This window comes from Mangifera indica, chromosome 6 (genome assembly GCF_011075055.1).
Source record: "Mangifera indica cultivar Alphonso chromosome 6, CATAS_Mindica_2.1, whole genome shotgun sequence".
NCBI classification, from domain to species: Eukaryota; Viridiplantae; Streptophyta; class Magnoliopsida; order Sapindales; family Anacardiaceae; genus Mangifera; species Mangifera indica.
The window spans coordinates 9,667,931-9,678,887 of NC_058142.1; the positions used below are offsets into that span (position 1 = coordinate 9,667,931).

General features: G+C 33.5%; 2 protein-coding genes across 3 annotated transcripts; both read right to left on the minus strand.

Moving 5' to 3' along the window:
- Positions 1-832: 832 nt before the first annotated feature.
- Positions 833-1,827, minus strand: LOC123219645 (protein SOSEKI 5-like). The gene is made up of 3 exons (XM_044641646.1): positions 1,641-1,827; positions 1,488-1,557; positions 833-1,409 (listed from the first exon to the last, which is right to left on the minus strand). Exons 1-3 carry the CDS (start codon positions 1,825-1,827, stop codon positions 833-835), a joined length of 834 nt encoding a protein of 277 aa, XP_044497581.1.
- Positions 1,828-8,381: 6,554 nt separating this feature from the next.
- LOC123218642 lies at positions 8,382-10,739 on the minus strand. Of its 2 annotated transcripts, XM_044640153.1 has the most exons (5): positions 10,602-10,739; positions 9,913-10,524; positions 9,477-9,713; positions 9,299-9,390; positions 8,382-9,212 (listed from the first exon to the last, which is right to left on the minus strand). In XM_044640153.1, exons 2-5 carry the CDS (start codon positions 10,510-10,512, stop codon positions 8,585-8,587), a joined length of 1,557 nt encoding a protein of 518 aa, XP_044496088.1. In that variant the 5' UTR covers positions 10,513-10,524; positions 10,602-10,739; the 3' UTR covers positions 8,382-8,584. The 2 variants fall into 2 exon arrangements, with proteins under 2 accessions (XP_044496088.1, XP_044496087.1); XM_044640152.1 differs by having other exon boundaries at positions 9,913-10,739.
- Positions 10,740-10,957: the final 218 nt, after the last annotated feature.

The following is a 10,957-nucleotide window of genomic DNA, read 5'->3' on the forward strand; positions in this document are numbered from 1 at the left end:
GCTCAAACTTTTACAAATATTGCAGCAAAACTAGGAGTGAAAAGCAAGTTTGGTTTAGGGGAGGCATTGTTAGAACACTAAACCAAATTGCCTCGATCAAAGAGTATCAAAGTTCAATGAATACTAGTCTAGGTACATCTCATAAAAACACAAGTTCAATGTTAGCACAATTTCATATTCAATGTTTCTACATGTTCATGCATACACATGATTCATGCACAAATTTATGTTGTGTATAAGTTCAAGGTTAATGTATTTAGAATTTTTAAGAGTCATCCTTGTACCTATAAATATCCTAGTGGTTTTGTATTTAGATATGAAGAAAAATAACAAGTATTTTCTCATCAAGTATTTTCTTTCATTAAGTTTCTCTCTTTGCTTATATTTTTTTTTTTCTCTTCTTCACAACATCCTTATCAGCTGGTGATACTGCTGAATTTTATATGGTGATGAGAGGGATGTTAACGAGGCACAGAAGGTAAATTTAGAATCAGGAGATGTTTTAGTTTTTGGTGCAAAATCTAGACACAAGAGCCTCTTTTTTTCTTTTTGATAGAGCACAAGAGTTTGGAGCAATTTGTTTTTGATTTGCCAAGTAATCACACTTACAAGAGTCTCTTATTTTCCTTTTCTGGGTAAACTTCTATAGAATTGAACAAGGAGAAATTATAGTTTACAAGACGCTATAGTGAATGAATGTTATCAAAAGAATTACTGAAATATCATAACTGATTATACGTTGACTAATAGGCTTTCATATATATTGGGCAGCAATCTTTCTGGATTCACCTTATTAACTGATAAATCACAGAGTGTCAGTTACTTTCATTTACTAAAAATCTTTAATCCTCCTTGATCCACATGCAATCAACTGCATAAAAATTGGAGCTGCCTTCATCCTTCCGCTGGGGATATCTTTGCCAGCAGACTGATGTGGGACATCTGCTGATGCATCAGCCTCAATACAGTCCTTCAAACTCTCAATGCTTTGTTCACACAAACGTGATTGCGGTGGAGAAATTTGTTCCCTACTCAGATCTGCAATGCCATCTCTATTATAACCAACCTCTTCACTGTTTATTATTCTCTCTCTTTTATGATCATTTGTCTGTGTTGATGCATTTATGCCTATCATACCCTTGTAGATTTCGTGTCCATTAAGTTCATTCAGTGAACTCCACGAGCGATTTTTTCTCCTAACAATGGCAGGAAAATTGGAATCTTCACTGGAACTACTGCTTGTTTCTGAGGAATTTGTGTTGGCAGATGATAACGCTGTTTCATAGGATCTGAAGCTTATAGACTTATCCAGAAGCTGTGATCCCTTGAGTATGTATTCGTTCCCACGACAAGGATATATAAAGTCATTTTCAGATAAGTCTTGCCACACATACCCATTCTTGTAGCTCCTGCATAGAAAATTAATCAATACTTGAAAATTTTAGGCATAAAGACAAGAAGGTGGCATTGTCTTCATAGAATTTTACCTCTTTGAAGACCAGAAGTACATGTTTGCCATGCCTTGACCTCTGAGAAAGTTCAGTCTCTTTGTCACATCTAAATAGCAATTATTTTTAGTTCCCAGATAAAATTTTCAGTTTTAGGATCTACAAATTGTTGTGTATGTATATATTATTTACCTCTAAGATAGAGTCCTTGAGGAGAAGAAAGAGTGACCTCCATGAAATGAGGATGATCAAGCTGGCCATTTCTTGCAAGATAGTACACAACAGGAACCTTTTGCTCACTCTTCAACTTTGGTTCAACCCATATTTTGGTTCTCTCCGGGCTTGTTATCTCAGCTCTCCCTTTTGAATATGCTGACATTATGTGTTCAAAGAAAAGAAAAGAAAGGATGTTCTAAATGAGTGCTACAAGAAGTTTAAACACAGTAGTTCTAAAAGGAGCTTTCTATAACACCGTTTTTATAGCAAACTATAATCTCTATGTTTTGAGCAAGCTCCACATGTTAAGATAAATGGGCAATTTGTTAACATCATAAACAGTTTCATGACGCATAATGTGGAAGAAAGTTGGATACCGAGGGCAAATTCATGAGATAAGCGGTGCAATTGTCGGGATAAAAACCAACATTTTCCTTGAACAAATTGTGTCTTACGATAAGCTCCCAAGTGGGTTAATGACAAAAATCTCAAATTTCAATATGCCAAGTCAAAGCTAGTCCCGTGAACGGATGACACTCTCAACAGTAAAGTCAAACTCATTTGTTTGATCTTGATGCTTTACCTTATTCGTCAAAACTCCTATTTTATTTTTGTTTTATGTATTTATAGTATCACATGTCGCCTGAAACTAAGGATTCTGCAGCCAAATTTGCCTTCCAAAAATTTAAAAAAATGTAACTTGAAGATTGAGTACTATAACACTCCTTTCCATATCCATTATCATCTACTTTTAAGTATTAAGTAGGAATAAAACTTAATTTGCGGAGATAAAGGCGGTATTTTTTAAAAACCACAATATCTATAATGATAAAATTTTTCATAAACGAAAACATGCAAAAAAAATGCCCCAAATATTAAAAACAGTCATAAAATGTGTGTGTATTACTAGAGATGACAAATTTCAACACAACTTGTTAACCCGATACGACACGATACGAAAAATATCAGATTAAATTTGAATTTTTTGACATGAAATTTATTTCGGGTCAACCCGACACAACTTGAAATTAAATTAGGTAGTGTTACGGTTTACATGAAAGTAATGGGATATGATCGAATCAATATAAATATTTTGGAAAAATATTACTTTAATAGATCGCATATAGTTGTATCTTTATGTAATTATAATTATTCATATTATTGTTTATTGTTATTTTATTATTAAATAGTAAGAATTTGATTGGGTTAATTAGATTATTAACTTGTTTTAAAAGTTTTAGTATGTAAATTTTTAGAATATTTTTTAATAAGACAAAATATTATAATGTGTGTTTTATTAATAATATGTTGAGGTAATTTGGTGAAGAAATTAAATGATAAAAAAACTTTGAAGAGTGAAAACAATAGATAATTTTAGGTTAAACTAGGTCAAGTCAGATAAACTTGAATATTATATAGTTAGGTTAGGGTTAAAAAATTTCAACATGACTTTAATTCGAATCGGATTAAAGTTGAAAGTCTCTAACATAAAATCTAAATTGACATAACATAAACACGATCTAATGACACGAACTGTTAAATCTATGTATTACATATACTATAAACATATAGAGCTTAATTGGTAGATCCTTTTATGTAAATCCTCTACTGACTCACATCATCGCATGTCATCCATCATATGTTACCTATAAAATATTAAAGGAAAAGAGTGAATAATAATCACTCAGCAAGTAGGAAACACTTCGTCTTATGTTTTTTTTTTCTTAATTCACTTTTGACTTAACATCTTACATTCCCTCTCTTGTGAATTCATCATCTAGGTTATACCTATGGACCCAAATCAATGATAATGTAATGCATGATATACAACTTATTAGAAAACTTTGGTGAAAACATTACATAAAAAAACATTATTTTTATGAAAATTATACTAATTGTGTCAACCATGCTAGGTTGAGGCAGAGATTTTGCGCACCAACCATGTGAATATTATAAGCTCTTGTAGTCCCCCTTTCTCTACACACAAACATAATTAAACTATCATAACATCACAACTAGGGGTGTGCACTTCTATGGGCTTGTATATAAAGAATCTCATGAGTGCCCTATTGCAACAACCAACTAAAAAATATATCGTTTAAAAACTCATGAGAAATCATGTTCTCGTGTGTGATTCATAAAACTATTGAACTCATGGGATGAAGTCCCAAATACAAAACTACGGGAATAAGTCTTTCATGGCTCAAACACCTTAGTGAACTTTGAAAACATGTAAAATTAGTCATCTTATTTCATGCATGAAAAACTTGATATGTTTTCATAAAAACATAAACCTATACTCAAACCATTATTAAACTTATCTTTTGGCTTGCTAACTGCTTCCACCTCTTAGAACTATTTCATATTACTACATACTCATAATGTCTCTTAAACTTATGGGACAACTTGTTAGAATAGGTGTTATTCATTATATAGCGATCGTTTGTCTATTGTGATATAAAACAAGTGTTCACATATGGAGAACATACATTCTCTCTCTTTTCCATTGAATTTTTATTTTAGTCCTTTGTATGATCTTTAAAATGCCTAAAAAATTTGTCACTTCTTAGTTTCATTTGAACTATCATTCTTCTTTTCTTGTAATTTCGCATATCGTTTCTTTAAAATGACATGCATTTCTTTACTGTCTTCTAAGAATTCAAGCAATGACAAAGTTCATTGCTATGACAAACTAGATGGTTTAACTTTTATAGGCTCTCTATTGAGAATTATTAAGAGGAAGAAGTCATCTAGACCAAAGGTTAAGGGTCTTTTTCAAAAACCTAGTTGATTGTTTTTGTTCCAATAGTAAGACATGTTAAGGAAGGTGTATCACCAGTGCAGCTTCTTGAGGCCAACATAAAAATTGATCTTTCTTCTCATATAATAGTAGAACTAGTTCATATCAAAGAAAGATATGGTCTGTTTATAAAATTTCACAAATTGGGAGAATGTCCATATGACTTGCCTGAAGGATGAGCTACTTTGTCAAATGCCATTTTAAAATATGGGGTGATACTGCCTTTACACCCTTTTGTCCAAGAGGTTATTAACTTGTTGGGACTTGCCCCTTTCCAGTTATCTCCAAATGAATACTAATGTATCCTTGGGCTTTAGATTACATACCATTTTTTAGGGTTGAAGAGTCTATAGTGAAAGAAGTTGCAAACTTGTACTTAGTGAAAGAGGATTCCAAAGTTGCTTCATTTTACTTATTGTCAAAGCACCTTTCCAAGTAGTTGAAGGGATTCACCCACATGAAAGAGAATATGGGGGACTGAAAAACCAAATACATTTTTTCCTTTTACAACATAGGAAAGAAATTTTGTAAACTAGGTAGAACATATGTTGATTTTTTTAAGGTAGGTGTCCTAGAGCTAATCATATATGACATTTATAATTGTAATTTTATATTATTTATTAATAAATGATTTATTATTATTTAATTCACGTGTCTCAATTATATTATTGTTGAATAGTATCCCTTCGAAGGGTAGAACTGTGATAAGCGAATCAGACAACCGATTGTAGGTATGCACTTATTACGTAGTTATTCTAAAAGCATTCGTAATCTCGATATTACAATGACCAAAAGCAATAGTAATGATGATGGAATTATCAGTGTTGAGTGATTTCACTGAAAGATGATGATAGTTTTCATATGTTGAAGCTGTTTATTGATAACTTAGTGTAACATATTGCTACATGTTGTAGAAGTGTTCACCGAATTGACCCGACCAGAGAATATCCATATGAACGGTTGCTCTAGTGTACACAGAGTAAATCCTCTGAACACCACGGGTGCATGTGATCCTTTAACTTAAAGTTGCAATACCGTCTTGTGTAAGGATTGGTATGATTTGATGTTGTCTAACGTGTTGTCATTACTTAGATAACCATAAAGGTAATGATTGATCATATTGTAAGATACATGGAGGCTATGATCAAAATTAATCTAATTTCATGAAATTTACATATTTTATAGTCTAAATGTATTGGCTTTGATACCAAATATAAGCAAAATCATCATGACACAACACAATTTTAGAATTATAGACCATAATGATTCTATTCAAATTTTTTATTTAATCACAGTAGACTATAAACTGTAATGCATTGATTAGAGACATAGACAAACCTGTTTGTGTCATTTTGTTACCAAAAATTGATCCAGAAAGGCTTGATTATCAGTCATTTGAGTGAATCTTTCTTACCAATTTCTATGTTGCAATGCACAAAAGGGTTCTCAAGCTTAATCGCGTAATTGGAGAAGGGGATTTGGCCCTTTTCTTTTATTTAAAATTAAATCTCGAATCAAAAGCCTAACAACATATATCAGCTTACATTCATAATCTAAATTTAATAACCATAATATGAAATATATTGGCCTAATTTTGAATGATCACATCGACCCTAACAGGAAGGGGATTTCGCAATAGAAACAAGGAAAGGGATAAGGACAAAAACAAAAATGAAAAAAAACTTTGCAATCGAGGTTAGGCCGGGGACGGGGATACGTATATCTTGTCCCCACCCCACCCTGCCATCATCTCTATCCTTTATATTAATGTATTTATTTAAAATGCTACCATATTTTTATAGTGTTAGATTATTTGTGTTTTTCAAATTTATTTAGGTTTTTATTATACCTATTAAAGTGGTTAATATATTATATTTGTGACATTTGGAATAGAGGGTTATTTTTAATTTTACTAAATTTTGTTATTTAATATATTTATATTGTGTTTAGAGGATATAAAAATGAAATTTTTTCTTGCGGGTACGAGGAGGGAATGTGGAAGAGGTTTTTCTTTGTAAGAAGAGGATAAAGAATCATTTTTATCTCCATAACAGAGACAGACGAGAGATGGAGACGGGGATTGAGATCCCTACCCACCCTTTTCCGTTGTCATCCCTACATCGAAACTATAAAATAAATACTTTATCGACTACACATTATCCGGTCTTATTAAATAATAAAAAATTTATGGAGACGGGGATTGAGATCCCTACCCACCCCTTTCCATTGTCATCCCTACATCGAAACTATAAAATAAATACTTTATGGACTACACATTATCCGGTCTTATTAAATAATAAAAAATTTAATCAAATGTTTATCTACATTATTCTGACACTAAGTTCCATTCATATTAACACCTAAATTTTTTATGGTTTTTTATTTTTCAAATAGTCAAATTGGATAAAAATAGAAAGAATCACACTTTAGAATCACGCTTTGAAATACTTGTGAGCAAATTTGAGCGAAGAAAACTTTATGAAACCAAAGATATCATATAGTAACAAGTTAATATGGGCAAGGAAGAGAGTTTTATATATAATATAATCACATTATCTGCAGCTTGAATGTCATCATGTGACAAGCAAATTCACTGTATTAAAAAATACAATTCCACAGCTGAATAGAGTAAAATATATGTTTTTATCTACATGCCTTTGGTTCTTTTAAAGTTTTATTAATTTTAGTTCTCCTACCAGCAGACCATGGTGGGTGGTCTGCCACAGCTTGGGAAAGGTTATCTACTTTAAAAAGGCATTTGATAGGCTATGTTTGTGATACTTAGCAAATTTTATGTCGATAAAGTTAAAAACAAAATTATCGTAGATTGTGTCTAAAATAAATAATATTTTGATAGTGAACGAGAATATTTGAACCAAGACCACTTTGTGTGTCCTTTAACCAATGGTGGGATGTCCCCAATAAAGGGGTGAATGTGACATCCCTGATCTAACAAGCTTAAAGAACAATACATTCAGAAATGCTTATTTTATAAGCAAAACTCATATGATCAAACACAACGCATCAGCCGACAAAACGCATTCTTGCCAATCTCATTTGTGGGATCCAGGTCATCATCAGTGACATTCGACCTCACAACTTAAAAAATTTAATGTCAGTTACTCACAGGTTTATTACATTATCACACATTTCCTTTGTTATTTTCTGCGTATTTACCCAGGCTTTGTGTAGTTAATATTAAGCCACCCTTCATTAGTTAAAGTAGTGTTTAATCTGTAAGTTTCACCATAAATTTAATGATGTTCAAGAAAGGAGAGGGGGAAAGTTTAAACCATGCTGTGTCAAAATATATTGAGCCTCTAAGTATGAAGATCAAAACTCATATTATACAAAATTAATTGACTTGTATTAAAATTCAATCTACCACACTTATATACTATTTACTTATATTGATTTTATTTTATGTGAGATTTTTAGTCTCCAATACCCTCCCTCAAGTACAACCACCAAAGGTTGTTAGGTAAACTATTTGGTTGGGTGCGTTTAGGCTGTCAAGCCCACCGTTTTGACTTGGTGTGTTGCCACTTGTATTAGGATCACTTTAGGCTATTAGGCCAATCCATTGGGTTTTGGGCTCTGATATCATGTTGAAATATATTGGGCTATAAGTATAAAGGTTTAAAACCCATATTACACAAAACCAATTCACTTTTGTTAAAGTCTAATCTATCACATTTATATGTCATTCACTTATATTGATTTTATTAGATGTGAGACCTTTAGTCTCCAACATGCTGGACTATCAGGGCACATGTTAAACTTGTTAGTTTTAGGATTTTGCATATGCTCTAGCTCTCCAGCTTGAAATTGTAAAAATGGAGGAAGTTCTTGAGATTAAGGGGTAAGTTCAATTTTTCAGTAGTTAATACTTTAACTTGATTGAAGAAATCTACAACTGAATTAAAAATGTAGCACATCAATGTCACACCATTACTAGAGCTGGACCTTGAATGCCCTTATTGTTCCAAATAAGTTTATACATGAATTGCTTTGTCTATGATTGACCAAACTATCAATCAGCTTAATCTTAAATAATATAAGTTATTCATCAGCATTATATCACACATAATTTAATAAAATGAGTTCCATTTGTGTTGAATCAAGTTCTATCAGACTTGTTCTCTAGAGCAGAGGCTGCTGAGTCCACATGAAGGAGCAAACAGGCATAAACCTTTTTCTTCAACCCTTCAATTGTTTCAACTAAGGCATTATTGTCTGAGCTCAAATTTCTAGTTTGTTTATCCAACCACTCAGTCGCATGCTTCAGTTGTGATAATGTGACAGCAATGTGGCTATCTGGCTCCATTAACAATCTTCCTGCATTGTATTTTCCTTTCTTCTCCTGATTTCCCCCTCGAAAACCGGCTTCCAATGCTGCCTCCAAGAATTTCAAGAACCAATTTCTTGTTTCATTTATGAGGTTATTTCTCATTTCTTTGATCTCTTTTGCACTATCTCCTTTAGCCCATTCTAGTTTCTCATTTCCACTCAACTCTATTGAAGGCTTGGCAAAATACTTCAATGTGCTCTTACCATGAATAAGGCCTGCCTTTTTACTAAACTTTTCTGTCTCTTGAGATGAATGGTGCATAGATGAATGAAGTGATTTATCCTTTAATGGGGTTGTGACGTTCGGTTGATCAATGAACTGCTGGAGTGTGAAAAATTTGGTGAGAGAGCTGTGAGGGTGCTCTACTGAGGCAGAGGAACATAGATCAGCAAACAGACTGAAAGAAATTAACAAAAGTTAGAGAATCAATATCACAAGATACAGATTAATTCAAAGGAGAAAAACAAATATAGATGTACCGACCTAAGGCATTTGACAAGATTTGTTGACGTAGATGCCTCCTTTTGAGCTTCTGCAGCAACCATTGAAGCTACATTTCTCCTTCTAAGCATTCCCTTGTAAATGGATGACAACAAAAAAGAGTAAATAAACATCATGTAATTACAAACAAGAACCTTAGAATATTGAATATGTTACATACCTTTCCTTGCTTCAAGAGTGTGGCAGGCAAAGAGGCCCATGATATGAACTCAGGAGTATGAGTTTTATCTTTCCTGTTTGACAGATAATTCAAGTTCATGTTTTCCTGTCTACCTGAGTTGTGCTTTGCAGTCAGTTTCTTGGAAGGCACCATAGCCTCCTCAGTGTCAGAAACAGCCCCCTCTGGCTTCAATGAAGTTGCGTTAAGTCGACTTTGAGAAGGAGTCTCTGAGCGTGCCTGTAAAGCTAATAAGCCTTGTCAATCACCTGGTTTTTCCTTTTCAATCTAACAATAGGGCATCCTTTCCTTAGAAATGTTAAGTTCTTTTAGAATGTTCAACATATATAAAAGGTGACAAAACTTGTAAGGCACATAAAGCAGTGAGAGAACCAAAATTTGGCAATCCTAGAGCTAATAATTTGTGCTGTAATCATACCTGACCTTTAAGCTGATCTTGCTGCTTGACCTTCTTACCAGCTCCACCATTATTATTTTCATTACTCTTTCCATTGCTATTTGAAACCAAGCCACTGGCCTTGGAATTCACTGTCAAAACACCCTGCATATACCTAGATGAAACAACAGCCTTCTCTTCTTTAATCACAATTTTTTGTTTTCTTGGGCTCTCCTCTTTTGCTTCTGACATCTCCTTCATTTTTGAACCATTGACAAGTCCATCATTCTGATCAACAGCAGCTGGACTCTCTGATGGCTCTAGAATTTGCATCAAGTCCTTTGGATTACCCACAAAAGGGTTGCGCCCTGGCACCGGTCTAATGCCAACTAGAAGAGGAACCGGTGTCCCAGCTGCAACTCTATCAACATAAAAGAACTGACCAAGTTGCAATTTATTGTTCAATATAAGCTCGTTGTCTTCCTTTGATAGTGAAACATAAGTTGAATGTGAAGAGTCCGACACTTTGATAAAAAAGCCCTGATTAGGCCACAATTCTGATCCTGTTAAGGCTGGCACAATGCTGATAACTTGCAGAAGCACTGATCTATACTCCCCACGAAGTTTTACATTCGAATTCATACTCTGCAGAAGCTTCAGCAGAGTTCCAGGTGTAAGAGATGCCATTAATCTGGAAGAGCTTAGAATAATATGAGTTCAAGTTATTATACCTCAAACAGAAGCACAAGAAATGGTGAAAATGGCAGCTTCAGAAAGTAAAATGCATGGAGTTGTAATAAGTGACGATTGGCAATGAGAATTAATCAATGCTTTGCATGTCAGGCAAGTTAGCATCAACTTCTCTTAGCTTCAAAGCCAAGGGAATGTACCCATTTTTGTGTGACATGAAGTGACAAATATGCCGATGTGTTAGATTATTATCTGAGAGGATTGCCTTTATGTTCAATGGGTGTTTAAGTCATTTTGTTGTGGGTCACTTTCTGGTATCATTTCCCTTTTAAGTTAGAGGAAATGGAGTTTTAAGAAAAGGTGAGGATATTCTAATGTCAATTTCTTGCATTAAAAT

Excerpts from the sequence above, each read along its gene's own strand:
- LOC123219645 (XM_044641646.1), bottom strand. The coding sequence starts at position 1,827 with ATGTCAGCATATTCAAAAGGGAGAGCTGAGATAACAAGCCCGGAGAGA. Across the intron at positions 1,558-1,640 it reads TCAAGGACTCTATCTTAGAG|ATGTGACAAAGAGACTGAAC; the intron begins GTAAATAATATA and ends ATTGCTATTTAG. Across the intron at positions 1,410-1,487 it reads TACTTCTGGTCTTCAAAGAG|GAGCTACAAGAATGGGTATG; the intron begins GTAAAATTCTAT and ends TTTTCTATGCAG.
- LOC123218642 (XM_044640152.1), bottom strand. The coding sequence starts at position 10,557 with ATGGCATCTCTTACACCTGGAACTCTGCTGAAGCTTCTGCAGAGTATG. Across the intron at positions 9,391-9,476 it reads CACTCTTGAAGCAAGGAAAG|GGAATGCTTAGAAGGAGAAA; the intron begins GTATGTAACATA and ends TCCATTTACAAG. Across the intron at positions 9,213-9,298 it reads AATCTTGTCAAATGCCTTAG|TCTGTTTGCTGATCTATGTT; the intron begins GTCGGTACATCT and ends AATTTCTTTCAG.